General features: G+C 46.6%; 1 protein-coding gene across 3 annotated transcripts; it reads right to left on the bottom strand.

The window, feature by feature from the left end:
* Positions 1–893: 893 nt before the first annotated feature.
* POLM (DNA polymerase mu) lies at positions 894–21,833 on the bottom strand. 3 transcript variants are annotated; one of them, XM_081960775.1, is made up of 12 exons: positions 21,697–21,833; positions 19,767–20,001; positions 17,632–17,821; positions 14,617–14,715; positions 14,159–14,329; positions 13,302–13,373; positions 11,548–11,668; positions 10,574–10,706; positions 7,112–7,214; positions 5,490–5,789; positions 2,455–2,538; positions 894–1,155 (listed from the first exon to the last, which is right to left on the bottom strand). In XM_081960775.1, exons 1-12 carry the CDS (start codon positions 21,821–21,823, stop codon positions 1,069–1,071), a joined length of 1,722 nt encoding a protein of 573 aa, XP_081816901.1. In that variant the 5' UTR covers positions 21,824–21,833; the 3' UTR covers positions 894–1,068. The 3 variants fall into 3 exon arrangements, with proteins under 3 accessions (XP_081816901.1, XP_081816903.1, XP_081816902.1); XM_081960777.1 differs by lacking the exon at positions 5,490–5,789; XM_081960776.1 differs by lacking the exons at positions 14,159–14,329; positions 14,617–14,715.
* Positions 21,834–21,875: the final 42 nt, after the last annotated feature.

The following is a 21,875-nucleotide window of genomic DNA, read 5'->3' as shown; positions in this document are numbered from 1 at the left end:
GTATAGCACCCAGTGTGCCGATTACCACTAGAATTACCACTGCTGGTTTGTGCCATAATCGTTGGATTTCAATTTTTAAGTCCTGGTATTTCGTGATTTTTTCATATTCCTTCTCGGCGACCCTGCTATCACCTGGTATTGCGATGTCTATGATTGTAACCTTCTTTTTCTCAACCAGTGTGATGTCTGGTGTATTATGCGCCAGTATTTTATCCGTTTGTATGCAAAAATCCCACAAGATCTTGACCATCTGATCCTCGACGACTTTTTCAGGCTTATGTTCCATGCACTGACCCAGGGGGCATCCTGAATGTGCAAAGCCGTGGGAGCTGGAGGGCGGGCAGAGCGCCACAAGGCCTGGCACCCTAGGGACCACCCCCCAGGTCAGTGAACGGCGCTCCTCCCGGCTGGAGAGAGGACCCGCCGGGCGGCCGCTCGTGAGCATAGCCACCCCATGGCTGCCTCGCCACCGAGGCTGCGCCCGGCTCCTCGGGAGCCAGCTCACAAGGGAGCAGGCGCCCGGCAGCCCCAAAACAATAAGCCCTCCCTGATAATAAACCCAAGGGCAAAAGATGGGGCAATAAGCTGACTCTGTAAACCCCTTAGAGAGGGCTGTAAAGCACCGTGAAGCGGGATATCAGTTTAAGGGCTATTGCTATTTGTGACCTTCCAAGCTAGCTCCCAACCAGCAACGTCCATGGGGCAAGCTGGATTTACTTAACAATTGCAGCGATTCCTTAACAACCATGGCAAAAAGATCATATTATTGAGATTCACTTAACAACCACATTGCGTGGCAACAGAAATTCTCATCCCAATTCTGGTTGTTAAGTCAAGGACCATCTGTACCATGTTAAAGGGGGTGAAAAAAATCAAAACTGAAACCAACAGCGTATGGGGGAAAAAAGTGATGTATTTCCTAAAGTTTCATTGACACAACCCAGAAATAAATCATTTATTAGAGAGAATACATACACACAAGTGAAAGTTATATGAAAGGTAACCTGGGTGATTCTCATTCATTTGTGAATTCCTTAGGGTGAAAAAAGGACTTTGCACAACAATGGCTCAAGCATTCCTCTCTTCAGGCAATATATACTTCAGTCCTAAATGCTGGAAAATCTCTTCCTCAGATGCAGCGGGCAGGAAAATTTTCTGAAGAATGAGCAAAAAAATAAATAAATACATATACATGAATTGATTAGTAAAAACCTTCTCTATTTTTTTGCATCCTGTCCAAGGTTTGGCCAATTCCCCATAGCCAAATACATATGACTGCCCATACATGTATGCTTGTGCACAAAGATGTTATTCGTAGCTTGTGCTAAACCAGGTTTTAATTGTATTGGTTGGAGAACTCATGATTGGCAAACTGAAATGGCTGGATTTCAGACCAGGCCAGCCAAAAATTATGTATGCATGTATATTATTTATTTATTTAAGTGGCATGGTGGCCTACTGGTGAAGCTAATCACCTCCCACTCAGAAGGTTATACAATAATACAATAGTAGAGTTGGAAGGGACCTTGGAGGTCTTCTAGTCCAACCCCCTGCCTAGGCAGGAAACCCTATACCGTTCCAGACAAATGGCTATCCAACATCTTCTTAAAGACTTCCAGTGTTGGGGCATTCACAACTTCTGGAGGTTGAGAGTTCAATCCTAGGTAAAGGCAGATATTTCTTTCCCTGGGAGCAAAGAAAAAAGTATCTGCTGCGAACTCCGCATAGGCGTCAGGAAGGACATCCGGCCAATAAACGCTCAGCTCCATCCAGTTGCCATGACTGTATAGTATAGCCTTTATTGTCATTGTACATCATGCATATAACAAAATTAGTTAAATTGACTGTACCCTAGATTAAGGGATTACAGGGTCATAAAAGGGAATTTTATTTCTTTATAACATTTATTGGTGCCCATCTTACCAGAAGATTATCTCTGGACGGCTTACAATCTATATATTATCTCAATCTCTGTCTCTATAATCTGTGTGTGTAAGTGTGTGAATACAGCCAACTACCTACCAACTACCACTCTATCTATCTATCTATCTATCTATCTATCTATCTATCATCTATCTATCTATCTATCTATCTATCTATCTATCTATCTATCTATCTATCTATCTATCTATCTATCATCTATCTATCTATCATCTATCTTCCACCATCCACCCACTCACCCACCTACCTATCTACCTACTTACCTAGCCATCTCTCTATCCATCCATCTATCCGTCTATCTACACACACGCACACACACACAAATTAATACCATCTAAGTGCAAGATTTTCTTGGCCTTTATACACCAGAACTTGTATCCAGGTCTCCCTACCACCTCCAATGACACCATCTGCTTTGAACCTTTGCAGGAGAAAAAGAAAAATTCTCTCCAAGGGTGCCAAATGCAAAATCCTTCCTTCCTTCCTGAGATTCTTCCTCCAGAAACCCCTTACCTGCTCCAGGTGATAGAGGCCATGGCTATTGAGGGTCATCTTCTTCTCCCGCTTAGAGAAACGGCGGAGGTCTCGTTCAAAATTCTGGGAAGGGAAGGGGAAGGAAATGAAATAACTTAGTCCTGAGTGAAACCAGCATATATATATGCTGGTTTTGTTGTATTCGGGTCTTTTCCCGTGTAAGGTTGAGATTGTCTTTGCAACGTTTCGGCAGGATCTCACCTGCCATCTTCAAGCGTGGGCTCAAAATGTGGGCTTAAAATGGGAACGGAGCTGCCGTCTTTCTGTAAGTCTTGGTGGGAGGGGATGGGGTGCTGGCTTTGTTTCAGTAAGTGGAATGATTGGTTGTGTGGTTGTATCATGATTGGTAGATTGGTGCTGATTGGTGCAGGCTGTGTGTGCATTGTTGTTTTGTATTGTAACGGCTTGGGTGGTGGGTGGGGTTCGTTTGTTGGCTAGGGCTGGTTTCCAGATGTTTGGTAGGCGGGAGGTATCATCACGTTTGTTCATGCTGTGGGGGTGTTTCTCTATTTCGATGGCTTCCATGATTATTCTCTTGTGGAGGTGTTCTGTTTTGGAGATTAACCTGGCTCCTTCAAAGTTGATTTCATGTCCTGTAGCTTTAAGGTGCTGGAAAAGGGAAGAAGTTTTTTCTTTTTTTCTTACTGCGTTTTTGTGTTCTGTGATGCGTGCATTTATTCTCCTGTTTGTTTGTCCTATTGCTGGGCAGATTTTGCATGGTATTTCGTAGACTCCTTGGTTTTCTAGCTGGATTTTGTCTTTGGGGTTTCTTAAGATGTTGGCTATTGTTTGGTCAGTGGTGAAGGCTGTCCTGATATTGTGCTTGTGGAGAATTTTGCTGATTTTATCTGTGGTGCCTTTGATGTAAGGGAGGAGGGCGATGTCATTGTCCTGTTCTGTATCTTGGTTTTTTGGGGGAGTCTCCTTTTGGATCCTGCCGAAACGTTGCAAAGACAATCTCAACCTTACACGGAAAAAGACCCGAATACAACAAAACCAGCATACCTACACCCGTGAAAATCTACGAAAACAAATACACACACACACACACACACACACACACACACACACGTGTGTGTTGTATTTGTGCTGATAAATAAATAAAGGGAGACTAGTATAGATCTATTTCAAGCTATTTAGCTCTCATCAGCTAGCCATACCCTTACTGGGATTCGAACCTGGGTTGTATTACATATTAGGCAGATGTATTAGCCACTAAGCCACAGGCTTTCCTCCTTATCAGCTGAGCCAGGGAAATAGGTATGTATTTGTGTTACAACCCCTGGTATGCCCAAATATGGGAGGGAGCTCACTACTCCCCCTTTCTGTCCTTCGGCTCACTACAGAAGACTATCGAGGCAGAAAATCATATTTTTATTTTTAATGTTGCCCTTGTCTAATACAGGATCAGGAGAAATAAATACCTGGGCAATGCCAGGTTATCAGCTAGTTTATTAATAAAGGCTCCTCTGAATGTGAAATACATGGGAATGGAGGAGTTTGCCTCACCTGTCTCTGAAAGATCACCTGCTCTCTCCCAAATTTTGAATCAGTTTTAGAAGGCTGGGGAAGGAATTTGGCATTTCTAGGAATGCCAGGCTGCTGAACACCCTTGATTAGATGTTAACTTTGGTGGCTGGTGAGCAGGAATAAAGCCTCAAACAAGTACTTCAAACATCCAGGTAAGACAGCTTTGAAAACTAACAGGATGATAACCAGATAATCAAAGAATTAGAAGGACTCTTTTGCCTTCCTCTGTTTGCAATCTGTTACTCCATGCAATCTGGAAAAAATGAAAACAGGCCTTCGGGTGATTTTTTTAAAAACAGAAATCTGAATTAAGTTTCATTTTTTAAAATTTTCACCCTAATTCTTTAACATATCCATTCTGAATTTGATTTCAGTCTTCTGCAGTATTGTTGTTGTGAGTTGTGAAGTTGTGTCCGACTGATCGTGACCCCATGGAAAATGTTCCTCCAGGTCTTCCTGTCCTCTACCATCCTCTGGAGTCCATTGAAGCTCATGCCGACTGCTTGTGTGACTCCATCCAGCCCCCTCATTCTCTGCTGTCCCCTTCTTCTTCTTTTGCCCTCCATTGTTTCAAGCATTGGGCTCTTCTCTAGTGAGTCCTTCCTTTTCATCAGGTGGCCAAAGGATTTAAGTTTCCTCTTCAGGATCTGGCCTTCCAAAGAGCAGTCAGGGTTGATCTCCTCTAGGACTGATCACTTGGATGGCCTTGCAGTCCAAGGGATCGCAGGAGTCTTCTCCAGCACCAGTTCAAAGGCCTCCATTGTTAGGAGCTCAGCCTTCCTTATGGTCCAACTTACATAGCCATCCATTGCAACTGGGAAAACCATCGCCTTGACTAGATGCAGTTTTGTTGGCAGGATTCCTTCTGCAGTATTACAGAAGGGAAATGCCTAAAATGTCTTCTTCCGTAGGAGATTGTCTTGAATTTGAGAAAAGGAAAGGAAAGATCTCCAAAAGCAAACAAGCAAAGGATGGGAGATTTGGTTACAGGCTTATAAAATAGAAACGACTCTTAATCCTTCGTACAAACATTTCAGGAAGAAGAAAGTCGAGCATTTCAAAGAGAGCAGCACCAAGAATTCAATAACAATGGAGGCCCAGAGGACTCCTATTTCAGCCCCAACAATCGGTACTTTAAGCTCTCATCCTGGGCACTGAAACGCCTTTGAGAAAGTCTGGGTGAATCTCTCTTCCACTCTGCAGTGAAGAGCCTTGACCTTCTCTCAGAAGGATTGCAGAAGGATTGGAGTGTAAAGGTTAAAACAAACTCTTTTCCTGCAGGAGCACCTGGCCTCTCCAGGTAAATTTTAAAAAAACCCCAAACGCCTGTTGGACGGAATGGAGGAAAAGAAAGAAAAAGAAAAAGAGAACAGAAAGAGAGAGAGAGACAGACAGACAGCCCACCCCCCAAATTTGGAGTCCTAGTTAACAGGAAACCATCCCAAGCTCAGACAGAAGATCCACCCAGCCCACCTGGAACTCACCCGTGAGCCGGTCCAGCCGAGCAAAGCAAACGGAAACTGGCCATAAGGGGTCACCACCAAGTCCACCCGCACAGCTTTCCGGGGACAGGACTTGCCAGACCCCACCGAGGTGCCAGGCGTCTGAACAGCGGCGGCCCCAACAACTCCTGGACGGCTTCCAGTAAGATGGTCCCCGAGATGGAAGATGGAGAGGCAGCGCTCAAAGTGGTCCATGGTGCTCGAACCACCGCTAACCCACAGCTCTTCGTCTTCGAGGGAGAGGAGGCCGCTTCGGTGGAAACTGTGATACAGCAAGAAGCCCTGAGAAGAGAGCATCCCAAAGATGACAAACCACCATTATTGGTAGTCCTCGACTTACAACCTTTCATTTAGTGACCGTTCAAAGTTACAACGGCAATGAAAAAAAAGAGATTCATTGCCAGTTTTCACTCTCACGACTGCTGTAGCATCCCCATGGTGGCATGACCAAAAACTGGGCGTTTGGCAACAGGGATAGATAAATGACGGTTCATATTTATGACTTTTCCGGTGTCCCCGGGTCACGTGATTTCCCCCTTTTGTGACCTTCGGACAAGCAAAGTCAATTGGGAAGTCAGATTCACTTAATGGCCATGGGACTAATTTAACAGCTGTAGCGATTCACTCAACACATGTGGAAAGAAGAGTCGTAAAATGGGGCAAAACTCACTTAACCAATGTCTCGTTTAGCAACCTAAATGTTGGGCTTAATTGTGGTCATAAGTCGAGGACTATGTAGCGGTTAATCTTTCCTTGAAGCTATTTTCCAAGGCACCCGAAGGCCAGATAAGGAACAATGGATGGAAAGGGATAAAGGAGAGATTCAACCTGAAAATAAGGAGGAATTTTCTGACAGTGAGAACAATCAACCCATGGAACAGAAGTTGCCTTCGGAAGTTGTGGGAGCTTCATCCCTGGAGGCTTTCAAGAAGAGACTGGACTGCCCTCTGTCAGAAATGCGGTAGGATCTCCTGCTTGGGTGGGGGTTGGACTAGATGACCTCCAAGGTCCCTGCCAACTCTGTTATTCTATGTACTTCTATGCGCTAATCAAGGAGAGATTCAACCTGGAAATAAGGGGGAATTTCCTGAAAGTGAAAACAATCAACCCATGGAACAGAAGTTGCCTTCAGAAGTTGTGGGAGCTTCATCACTGGAAGCTTTCAAGAAGAGACTGGACTGCCATCTGTCAGAAATGGTGTGAGGTCTTCTGCTTGGGTGGAGGGTTGGACTAGATGACCTCCAAGGTTCCTTCCAACTCTGCTTTTCTATATTCAATGGAATGTTGAATATAGAATATCAGAGTTGTGAGCGCTTCATCACTGGAGGCTTTCAAGAAGAGACTGGGCTGCCATCTGTCAGAAATGGTATCGGATCTCCTGCTTGAGCGGTGTGTGTGTCTGTGTGTGTGTGTTGGACTAGATGACATACAAGGTCCCTTCCAGTTCTGTTAATCTGTATCTCTTTGGCAAGTCCTCCCCTGCAGAATTGTGACTTGTGTGCAACCTTTTGAACAAACATAAGTTTAGTGCTTCCACTCGTGTTCAGATCTGCCCATTTTGCCATATCCTTCCCTACCACTTTGCATTCAAGCCCTTGGCCTACCTGCCTCTCCAGGATACTGATGACTTTGGGCAGGAGTCCCATTTCTTCACCTTCGGAAGGATGGGTGATGAGCAAGTCCACATCGTGGCCACATGGCTTCCCTCTGTTGGGGGAGAGAGACAGACGGTCGCAACAAATTTCTAGCCAAGTTCGTTTTTATTGGCATTTAACATTATTAAATACCACTTTATAAGGCCTTGGTAAGGCCACACTTGGAATACGGCATTCAGCTTTACCACGATGTAAAAAAGATGTGGAGACTCTACAAAGAGTGCAGAGAAGAACCACCAAGGTGATTAGGGGACTGGAAGCTAAAACATGCAAAAAACAGTTGTAGGAACTGGGGATGTCTAGTTTAATGAAAAAAAGGACTAGGGGAGATATGATGACAGTGTTTCAATATCTCAGGGGTTGCCACAAAGAAGAGGGAGTCAAGCTATTCTCCAAAGCACCTGAAGGCAGGACAAGAAGCAATTTGTGGAAACTAATCAAGGAGAGAAGCAACCTAGAACTGAGGAGAAATTTCCTGACAGTCAGAACAATTAATCAGTGGAACAGCTTGCCTCCAGAAGTTGTGAATGCCCCAACACTGGAAGTTTTTAAGAAGATGTTGGATCGCTATTTGTCTGAAATGGTATAGGGTTTCCTGCCTAGGCAGGGGGTTGGACTAGAAGACCTCCAAGGTCCCTTCCGTGTTGTGTTGTGTTGTACTGTACTGCACTGTATTGTATTGTATTAATAGTGCTAAATGTTGCTGCATCGACCCCCATTGGCTGGGTTCAGACAAAAACATTATACTCAAATTATTACTAACTAGCTGATAACCTGCCATCGCCTGGGTATTTATTTATGCTAATCCTGTATTAGATGGGAAAAGGAATGAATTATATCTATAGTGTCAAGTCAAAGTAATTGTCAGCGTTCCAAATACCATGCATGAAATCAATCAGAGACCAAGGCAGAATCATCCTTAAAGTTCCAATTTAATCATACAGGCATGTTGGCACTTCTGAGGAATTCCAACTCTGATCTTCTTCTCGGAATTCCACCCAGTTGAAAGTTCATGATCCTATCCCCACACCCACAATCCATCACACGGTCCAATCCTTTTCTTCCACGCTGGCATCTACACCCCTCTGCTTCCGGTCAGGTGTCGAGATGCGGAGACAAAAGATGACCTTGAGCTTCTAGAAAGAATGACAACAATACATTCCACAATCCTACTCCTTTCTATTCCCCCCTCCCAACTACTACACTAATGAAACAGCATAGGAAAATAATAGAAAGTGTGGCAGGCCAAAGATCCTAAAAGAAACATAACTACAGGCCTGACAGTAATGCTGGAACACACACACAGACACAGACAAACTTGAATCCAAAATGCACACTCTCACTGTCAAAAGTACTGGGATTTGACACTATAGATATAATTCATTCCTTTTCATATCAGCAGCCCAGGCATTCCAGAGTTATGCTGGAACACACACACCACCCTTATACATATATTAGTAGTAGTACCGTGTTTCCCCGAAAATAAGACAGGGTCTTATTTTCTTTTGCCCCACGAAATATGGCCTTGGTCTTATTATAGGGGAGGGCTTATTATTTCTGGGGCAGGTGAGAAGCAAGGCGTGCCTTTTACCTTTCCAGCTCCGTCGCGTTCCTTGCCATTGTACTCAGGGAAGTGGCTGGTAAAAAAAAAACTTCTCGCGAGTTCAATCAAACATCTTGAAATCGCGAGAAGGTTTTTTTTTACCAGGGGCTTCCCTGAATACAATGGCGAGGAACGCGACGGAGCTGGAAACCTAAGAGGCATGCCTCGCGACCCAACACCACCCACCTCGCCCCAATGGTAAAGGCAGCCTGCCTGGTTCCCTTCCCCGCCATCCCTTTAACGAGGGGTGGCAGGTGGGGGGAAGAAGCAAGGCATGCCTCTTAACTTTCCAGCTCCGTTCCGTTCCTCGCCCTTTTGCCGATTGAATCCCCTTGTAAAAAAAGCCTCATGAGTTCAACTCGCAAGATTTTTTTTACAAGGGGATTCAATGAGCGAAAGGGTGAGGAACGCGATGGAGCTGTCAGTCTCTGGTAGCGCTAGGACACGCGTCGCGCTTCTCCCCCCCCACACCTCCCCCCCCTCACTAAAGGGACGGCAGGAGAGGGAACCAGGCAGGCTGCCTTTACTGTTGGGGTGAGGTGGGCGGTGTTGGGCTGCGATGCGCACCTCTTTCCAGCTTCATCGCATTCCTCGCCCTTTCGCCCATTGAATCCCCTTGTAAAAAAAATCTCATTAGTTCAACTTGCGAGGTTTTTTTACAAGGGGATTCAATGGGCGAAAGGGTGAGGAATGCGATGAAGCTGGAAAGATAAGAGGTGTACCTCACAGCCCAACACCACCCACCTCGCCCCAACAGTAAAGGCAGCCTGCCTGGTTCCCTCTCCTGCCGTCCCTTTAGTGAGGGGGGGGAGGTGTGGGGGGGGAGAAGCGCGACGCGTGTCCTAGCGCTACCAGAGACTGACAGCTCCGTCGCGTTCCTCGCCCTTTTGCTCATTGAATCCCCTTGTAAAAAAAATCTCTCGAGTTGAACTAATGAGATTTTTTTACAAGGGGATTCAATGGGCGAAAGGGCGAGGAACGCGATGGAGCTGGAAAGGTAGGAGGCATGCCTCGCTTCTCCCCCCCCACCCCACCTGCCGCCCCTCGTTAAAGGGACGGCGGGGAAAGGAACCAGGCAGGCTGCCTTTACCATTGGGGCAAAGTGGGCGGTGTTGGGCCGCGGGGCGCGCCTCTTACCTTTGTAACTTTGTTGCATTCCTCGACATTGTATTCAGGGAAGCCCCTGGTAAAAAAAAAAAACCTTCTCGCGATTTCAAGATGTTTGATTGAACTCGTGAGAAGTTTTTTTTTCACCAGCCGCTTCCCTGAGCACAATGGCGAGGAACGTGAGGAAGGGAACCAGGCAGGCTGCCTTTGCCGTTGGGGTGGGCGGTGTTTTTTTGCACGAGAAGGAACAGGCAGGAGGGGGTGATCACATTGCTGGCCTGCCGCTGTTTTGCGGCGAGCCCTCTTTTTGCCCCGGAAGCTGTACCGGTAGGTGGTACAGTGTTAATGGCGGGGACTGGTTGCGCATGCGCTTAAATATTTGGGGTGGGCTTATTTTCAGGGGAGGGCTTATTATGGCGCATGCTCTGAAAAGCCCGATTGGGCTTATTAACAGGGCATGTCTTATTTTCGGGGAAACACGGTACTAACTAAGCCAAGGAGGAAAAGGTGGGAGGTAAATTTGCAACAATAGAGAATATAAAGAAAACACACTGATTATTTAAGGGGTGCCCCCTGTATCTGTGTGTGCGTGGTGCACCCTCTTTGCAAAGTAGTAAATAAAATCCCCTTTGTTTTCACTTGGGAGTTTTAGCAATTGTTTATTTCAAAACGAGGCAACGAACCCCACAAAATCCGTTCACCTCCTAAATCCTCCGGTCAGCGTGACTGTCGCTCCAGGCAAAACCTGCTCAATCGCCTGGCAGACCACCTGGCTGATGGCCTCGGCTTCCCAGAGCTCCACGGGGGTATTGAGGTCTTCGTAATGAAGAAGTCCTGCAGAGGAGAGGAGAGGCAGAAGAGAAGGAGAAGAAGAAGAGAAAGAAAAGAAGAAGGAGGAGAGCCGGAGGAGATGGAGAGAAGAGGAAGAGAAGATGAGTAGAAGGAGAAGGAGAAGAAGGAGGAGGGACAGGGGGAGTGAGAAGAAGGAGGAAAAGAAGAGAAGAAGAAAAGAAGAGGGGAGTGGAGAGAAAGAGAAGAAGAGAAAAGGAAGATGAGTAGAAGAAGAAGGAGTGAGAGGGGGAGGGAGAAGGAGAAGAAGAGGAGAAGAAGAGGAGAGAAAAAGAAGAGAAGAGGAAGAGAAGACGAGTAGACGAAGAAGAAGGAGGGAGAAGGAGGAGGAGAAGAGGAGGAGGAGGAGAGGAGGAGGAGGAAGACAGAAATGTAATTTAAGAACTAGGTTTGTATCTCAACATTTCCAAAAACAATTCTATAAAAAGTCTTTGCAGTCAAAATATTGTCCACCCCTCATTGAAGCAAAATCATACCCTGCTTCCCTGAAAATAAGACCTCCCTGGATAATAAGCCCAATTGGGCTTTTCAGCGCTTGTGCTAAAATAAACCCTCCCCCCAAAATAAGCCCTCCATGAAAATTTTGCAACACAGCAGCCGCCATGAGGTGACCATGCTCACCTCAAAAATAATAAGCCCCCTCCCGAAAATAAGGCCAATCGCTTATTTCGAGGGTCAAAAAAAAAGACTCTGTCTTATTTTAGGGAAAACACGGTAATTATCACTCCAGCTTCCAATCTTCTATGCCGTTGCTGTAATATGGTGTCACCAAAGGGCCCTTCAAATAAACTAAATAAAAACGGCCTCTTTTGCATGAACCACTCACCTGCTTGTTGTTCTTTGTTCAGTTTTACCTGGTGCAACTGTAAGTCAGCGAGCGTCCTGAGGCCTTCCTGGTACCACTGGCTGGCTATCTTTACTCCAATTCCAAAGATCTTTGTGAAAAGCTACGGAGAAAAAGGAGTTCTTTAAAATGCCTTCCCTGCCTGTGTAAGCAAAAGGCCCGTAATTCAACCACGTAACAGGTCAAGAATGCAGGAAGAAGCATGGGATCCTTGGTGCTTGGTGGTTTTCCTGCAGGCATTTCATTACCAAACTAGATAAAATCATCAGTGCTAGAAAGGACTGGAGTTTGCAGGGAGGAGGAGGAAGAGGAGCAGGAGGACTGTGGGGTCCACGGTGCTCTCTGACTTGGTTGCTTTCCTGCAATCATTTCATTACCAAACCAGACGACATCCTCAGTGCGCTGGTAAGGAAGCGTCTGCAAGAAAACCACCAAACCGAGAGAGAGCACCAAGTACCCCTCATTTCAACCCTGAGCTGCAAATATTCTCCTCTACTGGAGGAAGAAATTCATACAGGATTGGCATTTCCAAAAATTGAAGCAAAACCATCGTTCTGCTGCTAGCATTTTCCTGGTCTTCTCTGGTGCAATTTCTTAAGGAAATAATAATAAATAATAAATAAATAAATAAATAAATATTTATTTCTTAGCCGCACCCTCTCCCGAAGGACTCGGGGCGGCGTACAACAAAACATAGGAAATAAATATATCGACATACATATAACAAAACATATACCAAGACATATATACGACATATACAAGGAGGAGGTGAACTGATAGATAAAAACATGTAAAAACACAATGTTTAAAAACCCCTAAATAAATTGAATGCAATTAAAATACCCCAAATAAAAAAAAAACCGTCAGGAGCGATATAGTTGGATCAAAGTTGAGCCAGGCCAGCAACTTGAAAAAGGTGGGTCTTGAGCTTTACACGAAAGGAGCGGAGGTCAGACATAGTCCTGATATCCGGAGGGAGGTCATTCCACAGGGCTGGGCCCGCCACAGAGAAGGCTCTACTCCTAGGCGCCGCCCCTCGACACTGTCTGGTGGACGGCACCTGGAGGAGGCCCTCTCTGTGCGAGCAGATTGGTCGCAGGGATGTATGGGGCAGAATACGATCCCGCAAGTCGTATCAAATTTCCTTCTTAAGTTCATTCTTAAGACTAGAAAATGGGTTTCACTCCGTTTTCAATCCTGGCTATTAACTGGGTAAATTATGGCCAAGACATCCCACTTTACATAAAAAAAACCCCAATAAACGATCATCCAAAACCACAGGCTCCAATTCATCTCTCTCTATAGGCTGGCCAAGCGGCTTTATAGCAATAGGCTGAATCCAAGGAGAAGTTCTTAAAACTTCTTGAATAATTTTCACAAAAATAAAAGTGAAGGAGGGGGCCCCTCTAAAGTCAGCAGGTGTGTGTGGGGGGATTTCACTAGATGTAGAAGTACATTTCCTGAGCTACAGATCTGAACATAAAATATTCAGTGGGAATCGTGTTTTTTTTTTACCTGGGGATTGAAATTTCAGCATATATCTTGACCCGAGAGAACACTGAGGACTAGAAACTTGCACTGGCACCTCAAAACCTAAGGAAACTAAACTTCCCCGTAAACCAGCAGTGCACCCAGGATTCAGGCAGTGAACCTCTGACAATAGGGATGCATGAAATGCCACGTCCCAAATTCCATGCCATGTTCTTCCCCCATCCAGCGGTAGCTATTGGCTGCACCTTCATTGTCCGGTATCTCTCCGATTGTCTGACTTTCTCCACCTCTGCAGAGACCCCATCTTCCAGCATTTCCTGTTGAGAAGACACACACACAATACAGGTAGTCCTTGACTCACAACCACAATAGAGTCCAACATTTCTGCTGCTAAGCGAGACAGTTGTAAAGGAGTTTGGCCCCGTTTTATGATGTTCTTGCTACAGCGGTTAAGTGAATCACTGCAGTAAGTTAGTAACACAGTTGGGAAGTGAATCTGGCTTCCCCATGGAGGAGGAGGGGGAGGGGGAGGAGGAGGGGGAAAAGGTGGGTGAGGAGTATGAGAGTGAAGAGGAGGGTGAGGAGGAGTATGAGGGTGAGAAGGAGGGTGAGGCTGTGGAGGAGGAGGAGGAGGCTGTGGTGGAGGAGGAGGAGGGTGAAAAGGAGGGTGAGGCTGTGGAGGAGGAGGAGGAGGCTGTGGAGGAGGAGGAGGAGGCTGTGGAGGAGGAGGAGGAGGGTGAGGAGGAGGAGGGTTAGTATGAGAGTGTAAGGAGGAGGGTGAGGAGGAATATGAGGATGAGGAGGAGAGTGAGGAGGAGCAGGAGGTGGAGCAGTAGGGTGAGGAGAAGGAGGGTGAGGAATATGAGGGTGAGGAGGAGTATGAGTGTGAGAAAGAGGGAAAGGTAGGGAGGAAGGGAGAGAGAGAGAGAGAGAGAGAGAGAGAGAGAGAGAGAAAGAAAGAAAGAAAGAAAGAAAGAAAGAAAGAAAGAAAGAAAGAAAGAAAGAAAGAAAGAAAGATGACAAACAAGGGGCACCACAATGCAAAACCAACAGGAAGGTCACGATGCTCGAATGAGATAAGACGACCAGAGTCTTCCTCTACCTGGATGATTCTCCGCGAATGCTCCCCAATGCAGGGCACAGTGTGGAGCTGCTGAATCCTGTCGACCCTCCAGGGCAGGGCCTTAAGCACCGAAGCCGCCCTGGAAAAGGCCAAGCTGCGAACCTCACTGCCACTAAATTTCGCCTCTTCCGCCATGGTTTCAAGGGCCTCCTAGAAAAAGGCAGAAGATAACATGGACACCTGGAGAGTCCTTGGTCCAGACCAAGTCCAAGCCCTCCAAAGAGGCGGGTTGCTGGGGGGCAGGCGTGGCCATGGGGGCGGTGTCCTACTCAGTCTCCTGCACCACAGCAGGGGGGAGGGCTTTTGCCCTCCTCAGGCTCCGGGGGCTTTCCTCGAGCCCTGGGAGGTAGAGCTAGAGGAACTAGGGGATTCTGGGAACTGAAGGCCACACTTCTCTAAATGGTGGAGATTGACTGGTCTAGAGGAAGTCACCTTACCGTGAGTGTGGAGTTGTGGTGCAGCAGGGGAGTCTGTCTCTGGCAGATGTAGGGGGCCACCTGGACTTTTTCTTCTGGTGGCTCTGTAGGAGTGGCCACCTGGGCAAAAAGGAAGAGATGAGGAGATCACTTCCAGTTCCCAGAGGCGATGGACGTTGCCGTCCGCTGCTCGTCTCTCCAGTGGACTCCCTTAGGGAGCACAGGGGGTCTTGGAGGGACTACCTGCCGTAGGGTGGCTTGCTGGAGCCCCCAGAAGCGGCGGCAGCCATCGGGGGATTTCCAGTCTTGCCCCAGGAGCCAGGGAGCGAAGGGGGGCGCATGGCGTAGCTGTCGGCTGCCTGCGCCTTCGCCAAATGGATTCCGGAAGGAAATAATCAATCAGAAGTTGCAGTGAAGTGCTGGAGGTGAGAAGTTTGCCCTAATCTCTTTTAACACCATTTAATGGACGAGCAACAGCTATTTGCAAGTTGTGGATTTAATCTATTTGAAGTTGCAAGATTGGAGGTTTTTTTTTTTACCCCCCTCGGTTAAAGCGGCATTTGAACTATCTCTCGATCTCGGAATGGAGTGAGAGAGTAAAACGTTGAATTACCCACTTGTACTATGAGAAAGATTTACATCACAATTGCAAGAAGTGATTCCTGAGCTGTTTTAAAAGCCTTAGGGAAACTTTGCTCCCTGGTTCCCTGTGAGAGGCAGAGCTAAGATGGCTCACTTCCTTCTTCTTCTTTGCTCTAATAAATGAACCTAGCCTTTTGAAACTACCTTTGAAGAAATTTCTGGCTTTATATTACTATGACCTCCCGAAGGACTTCTGGAGCCTCCCCTGTTTTATGGTCTTTCAGGATTTGGATTATTTGACTCTCTTCTTCTGGCTTGGAACTGCGACTGAGGATTAACATTCACCTCTGGGCTTGTCTGTCTCCTCGGTATCACCCAATTGCGCACTCCACAGATGCCATTTCTTCTGTATAAGGATTTACACTTATCCCTGAGCTTAACAAATGGGGCCCAGAGGACCACCGCCGGGGAGGGCAGCCTCGGCACCTGCCTCCTCTGCATCTAGCCCAATGACCCAACAGACAAAAACTTTATCATTCTTACAACAAGAAGTGGCTGGAGAGAGCACAAAGGACTTATCAGTTGCCCAAATGTTTCAGGCTATTATGAAGGGACAGGAAGAACTGAAAAAAGAACTGACAGATTTTAAAGAGCAGCTCAGAGATGCACAGCAGCAAACAATAGAAAATAAGCAGAGGGTTGGAGTACTGGAGGAGGACGTGGTTGGGCTGAGGGAGGAGGTGAAGGCAACTCAGAAGGGGAATAGAGAACTGGAAAACTTCATGGTAAAGATGGAACTTGAAAGAATGTTCCTTTTTCTCAGATTCCAGAACCTACCCGAGACAGAAGATGAAGACCTTAAGGATATTATGTGTACAATCTTAGCAGAATACATTAAGAGAGATAAAGAACAGCTGTGGTGGGATATGGACCTGGTTTATAGAATCAATTCAGAATATGCCAGAACACATAATGTTCCAAGGGAAATCTATGTTAAATTTCTTAGGAAGACCACGAGGGATGAGGTTTTGGGAGCCCAAAGGGGGGGGACCACTAAAATATAAAGATAAAGAAATTGCCATTCTTAAACAAATTCTGAAAAAAATAAGAGAAAAGAGGAGGAAATATTCCTCTTTATCAAAGAAATTATATAATAAAGGAATTTTGTTTAGATGGTTATTGCCAGAAGGAATGTTGATTTTCTGGGAGGGAAATAGAATTAGAATTAATTCAGTTGTGGAGGCAGAGGCCTTCATGAAAAAACAGAGTTCCCTCCTAGAAGATGAAACTATAAGAGGTAGTGAAAAAGGTGATAATATACAAGATATGAGGGAGGGAGGGGCTGCGGCTCCACCAGGGGACAAGGGAGAGGGAGCAATACTGAAAAGACTCAGGTCACAAAAATAAATGTATTTGAAATATTATTGTAATTGTTGATGTATTAGAAAGTGGTAAAAGAGATGATTGAACATATGGTTGATACAATGTATAACAAGATGCTGTTTCTGCTTATCTTTTATCTTTTGTTTTTCTCTCTGTAAAAGTTGAGAGATTTGGAGAGATTTCTACTTTCAGCATGATGTAGCTGCCAACATTTTTTGTATATCCACCTACCCTTCCCTATAAATGTTTAAAAACCAATAAAATTCTTTAAAAAAAAGAGGAAGAGATGAGACGCTTCAGAAGTGTCCCTCCTTCAATGAAAGCCTTAATTAATTTTGCTCTGATTCACATGCTAGCAAAGTCTCAGAAACCATGGGGAAAGAAAGTAGGTAGGTAGGTAGGTAGGTAGGTAGGTAGGTAGGTAGGAAGGAAGGAAGGAAGGAAGGAAGGAAGGAAGGAAGGAAGGAAGAATGGGGAAAGAAAGAAGGAAGGAAGGAAAAAAGAAAGAAAGAAGGAAGGAAAGAGAAAGAAGGAAGGATGGATGGAAGGAAAGAAAGAAAGGGAGGGAGGGAAGAAGGGAGGGAAACAGAAAGATAGGAAAAGATAGGGAAGGATAAATGGGCAAGGAAAGGAAAGGAAGGAAGGAGAGCAAAGCAAATGCAGGAAGCATAGATGGAGGGTAGGAAAGAGGGAGTGAAGGAGGGAGGAAGACTTAAGACCAACCAATAATGGCTGGTTTAGACACCACAGGTTGTGTTGCTTAAGCCATAGTATAAGTACACACATTACACTAACTCATACTTTACTCATCACAATGACTGGTGCACACAGAATGCTAAGTCAAATGAAATAAATCTTCAGCAAGGAGGACAAATAAATTTTTCTCACTATCTTTTCTTTTCCAGAGGGATTTCGTCTTGAATTCAGGGATGGTTAAATGCAGAAGAAGGTTTGGCCCATCCCTGAAGGACTCAGGTTGAGCAGAGCCAGGTGAAAGGCGTACAGGTGAAAAGCTCCAGCCTTGTTCTTAAAGACAACCCCAAAGTACAATCTGTAAGGATGCTTTCGTACCTTCAGCCGATGCCTGGGTTCAATCTCAACGGGCCGCCTGGCACCCATGCTCTCCGAGAACCAGCTGAAGTCCAGCAGAGCTGGCCCATCTCCTACACCTGCTTTGGCAGGTGGCCTTCCATTCTTCTTCAGCCACTCAACCACCTCGTCTCCAGAATTGCCTTCGGACACAACGTGAGTCACTTTCTCACTAGGATCAAAAGCAAAGATGTATGGAGCTGGGGTCAAATCACAGATTAAACCTTAGATGGCATCACTTGTCTCAGGGCGCCTGTGGCAGCCTGAATTCTCTGCCAGTGAAAATGGGCACCCGAGCCAGAATTGTATTTGCACAAAACTGGAAAACAGACAAAATCCCGTCAGAAGGGGAGATAATAAAATAAGAAAAATAGCCTGGGGGTGGTGGTTAAAAATACAATCACTATATATGTATACTTTTTTTCTCTTTTAAAGAAGGAGAAAGATATATGTTAAAATTAAATATGTATATTGAAAAGGAATTATAAATACCATCAACATAAAATGGAGCTTGCTCAGAGGATGAAATACGCCAAGCAAACGAGATGAAAAGTGGGAAGTAGAGAAGTAAGGGAAGAAAAGAGGGATAGGAGAGTGGGCGGGGGGGAAGGAGAAGAGAATAAAGGAGTGGAAAGGGGAGAGAGGAAGGGGAAGTAGAGAAGAGAAGGATGACAGAGGGAAGAAAGGAGGTAGGGAGGAGGAGGAGAAAGGGAGAAGAAAGTGATGGATAAGGTACAAATATGGTGTATGGAGGGCAGAAAAGCCAATAATTATTTTTGGGAGTTGTTGGTAAGACGAATTGATGTAAACATTTAATAATATAATACAATGTTGGCTATATACATGTGATTATATGTTATGAAAATGAAAAAAATAAAAAAACTTTATATACAAGAAGGGGAGATAATAAAGAAAATATTGGATTGCACAGAAATGAATAGGTTAACACTGAGAATAAAGGACAAAGAGGAATCGGTGTACTTCAGGACATGGGGGTGATTTTATGATTGGTTAGAAAAAGGAATGTAAGTAAAAAAGAAAAAGATTACAGATTAAGCAACCCATATGACACATTATCAAATCAAGGGGACGTAAAGGGAAAAATAGAAAAGTATTAAGATAGAAATATACAGTTTAAAAGATGATACAAGTGGAATTATTATAGGGAAATAAAAAATGTGGAAGAGGAAATTTTGTTTGTAAATATGAGACCAGGATGACTGGAATTTCTCCCCGAAAATCCATCAGAGTGAAGAAGAAAATAAGCAAGGGCAACAATGGAAGGAGGGAGAAAGAGGAGGGAAAAGAAGAAAGGTTAAAGGAGAGGAAGCAAGGGAGGGGTAGTAAGAGTAGGAGAGAGGGTAAGAAGGAGAAGAAGAGAGGAGGAGTGGGGGAGAGGGAGGGGAAGAAGAAAAGAGGAAGGAGAGGAGGAAAGAAGAAGGTAGAGAAGGGAGGTTGGGAAGAAGAAAGGAGTAGAGTTGTTGCAAAATAAGATGGATGTACGGGATGGAAAGAAAGCGATTATGCTTTTTATATGTTTAAACAGATTGTGATAAATGCTAGAAAATAACCGATAAATATGAAGAGGACTCATGAGAGTCACCATCAGGGAGCTATTGGACAGCACTACTTGGTCTGTTGTGGGGATGTTTGGGTGGTTTAGAGGCGGGGAACCTTTGGGTGAGTGGGGGGATGTTTGGGGATTGTTGTGTGTTGGGCCTGGTCTCTGGGTGTTATGTGAATTTCGTTGTATGTGTAAACTCTGTATATATGTACAATGACAATAAAGTAAAGTAAAAAGTAAAAGTATATTTGTGAATGTATATGGAAAGAAAAAAAGAAAACTTTTTATTAAAAAAGGGAGAGGGCTCCTGAGCTCAGTTTTCGGCTGCCACGGCCTCCTGCAACCCTCTGCCGGTGAGAACGGAGCTTGGCCCTCCCAAGCTCCGTTTTCGCTGGCAGAAGCATCGTGGGACGGTCTTTGCTTTTTCCACGTTGGCTCCATGGGCTAGATCTAAGGACCCAGCAGGCTGCATCTGGCCCCCAGCCCTCGAGTTTGACACCCCTGCCTTCCATCTTCCTGGCCTTTCAGCCCACTCCGGCGGGGACCCACCTACCTGCAGGGATCGTCTACACAGAAGCCTCGGCTGCGAGCCAAGGAAGTGAGGAACATTTTCCGGCTGGTGCCCATCCTCTTCTCAACCAGGCTGAGCACCACTTCGGGGAAAAGCACTGGGTGCACGGAGTTAGCTGGTTGACCTGGCTCAATCCGCGGAGGGCGCCGTTTTTTCACTAGCAGTTGGGCCATAATCTGCCCACTGGTGGGATGCACCCAGCCTTTCCCCAAGAAGCCTACTTGGAGAAATGAATTATTTTTGTTTAATTTGTCAGTTGGCGCAGTGGCTAGAGTGCAGTACTGCAAGCAACTTCTGCTGACTGCCGGCTTCTAGGGAGGGTGAGGGATGGCTTCTAGGGGGTGTGGCTTCTAGGGGGTGTGGCTTCCATGAGGGAGGGGCTTCTCTAGTGGCAGTGGGTGGCTTCTAGGGGGTGTGACTTCTAGGGGGGCGGCTTCTAGAGAGGGTGGGGGTAGCTTTGAGGAAGTGTGGCTTCTACAGGGAAGGGGCTGGGTGGCTTCTAGGGGGTGTGGCTTCTAGGGGGTGGCTGTGGGGCTTCTTTGTGCATCTTGTACCATCTTTGATGATGGGGGAGAAATTTTAGCCCCCTAAGAGAGGGCCTGAAAACTGGGAGTCCTCCTGGACACAGGGCTTAGTTTAGAAGAACACCTGACGGCCGTGACCAGGGGGGGCTTTTACCAGGCTCACCTGGTATGCCAGTTGCACCCCTTCTTGGATCGGGATGCTCTGTGCACAGTCACTCACGCCCTCGTCCTTTCTCGCCTGGACTACTGTAATGCTCTCTACATGGGGCTGCCCTTGAAGAGCACCCGGAGACTTCAGCTGGTCCAGAATGCGGCCGCGCGGGTTATCATGGGGGTACCTAGGTGCTCCCAAGTTACACCACTTTTAGGCACCCTGCACTGGTTGCTGGTTGTTTTCTGGGTGCGATTCAAAGTACTAATTATGACCTTAAAAGCGCTCCATGGCTTAGGCCCAGGGTACCTGCAAGACCACCTACTGCCACCTGTAGCCTCCCACCATCCAGTACGATCCCACAGGGTTGGCCTCCTCAGGGTGCCGTCGGCCAGGCAGTGTCACCTGGCGACCCCCAGGGGGAGAGCCTTCTCTGTGGGAGCGCCTTCCCTCTGGAATGAGCTGCCCCCCCTGAGCTTCGCATAATCCCCGATCTCCGGTTCTTCCGGCGCACCCTAAAAAGTTGGCTTTTCCAGCAAGCCGCCCTGGCCTGAATAAAATAAATTATTAATTTTAATGTTTAATTTTAATTTAATTTCTAAATCTCATTGTAAATGTCTATTGGGTTTTTGGGATAGTCTATTTAATCTTTCTTTTAACTTTTGTCATATGTGTTTTTATGTTGTACGCCGCCCTGAGTCCTTTGGGAGAAGGGCGGCATATAAGTCCAATGAACCTAAACCTAAACCTAGGGGCTGGGGGGCTTCTAGGGAGTGTGGCTTCTACGGGGGGGGGAGGGGGCTGGGAGCTTCTAGGAGGGTGGGGGGGTGACTTCTAGGTTGTGTGACTTCTGGGGGGGGCGCTTCTAGAGGGGGTGGGGGTGGCTTCGAGGGAGTGTGGCTTCTACGGGGGGGGGAGGGGGCTGGGAGCTTCTAGGAGGGTGGGGGGGTGGCTTCTAGGGTGTGTGGCTTCTATGGGGTCGCTGGGGGGCTTCTAGGGGCTGGGGAGCTTCTAGAGGGGGTGGGAGGGCTTCAATGGGGTGTGGCTTCTACAGGGGGATGGGGTTTTCTAGGAGGGGTGGGGGTGGCTTCTAGGGGGGTGGGGCTTCTGGGGGTGGGGGCTTCCCACACCTTCTTGGTCAGTTGGGGGGGGGGGAAAGGGATGCTATGGGGGGTGGGCGGGCGGCCACAAAACTGCCAAGCCTCCCCCCACCCCACTCCGGAGAGAAAGTGATTACCGCAAAGCTTCCGCGCGTCTTTCTCTCCCGCAACCCGCCGAGCCCCGAGGGGTGGCTGCTGCAACCGACAAAGTGCAAGGCAAAGAGCAAGGCGCGAGGAGGAGAAGGCCCCCTCCAGGTGCAGCATCTGCTCCAGCTGCGGTCCGAAGGAAGCCCCACCCCCACCCCCACTGTCCCCG

This window comes from Natrix helvetica, assembly GCF_964273705.1.
Source record: "Natrix helvetica genome assembly, chromosome: 8".
Taxonomy (NCBI): domain Eukaryota; kingdom Metazoa; phylum Chordata; class Lepidosauria; order Squamata; family Natricidae; genus Natrix; species Natrix helvetica.
Note: the sequence above shows the minus strand (reverse complement) of the source record. Positions and strands in the feature narration are given on the sequence as shown.

Coding starts and splice junctions, on each gene's coding strand:
- POLM (XM_081960775.1), bottom strand. CDS start 21,823: ATGCTGCACCTGGAGGGGGCCTTCTCCTCCTCGCGCCTTGCTCTTTGC. Junction 14,716..17,631: donor AACCCAGGCATCGGCTGAAG/GTACGAAAGCAT, acceptor CTTTTTGCCCAG/GTGGCCACTCCTACAGAGCC. Junction 10,707..11,547: donor GAACAAAGAACAACAAGCAG/GTGAGTGGTTCA, acceptor TCTCCTCTGCAG/GACTTCTTCATTACGAAGAC.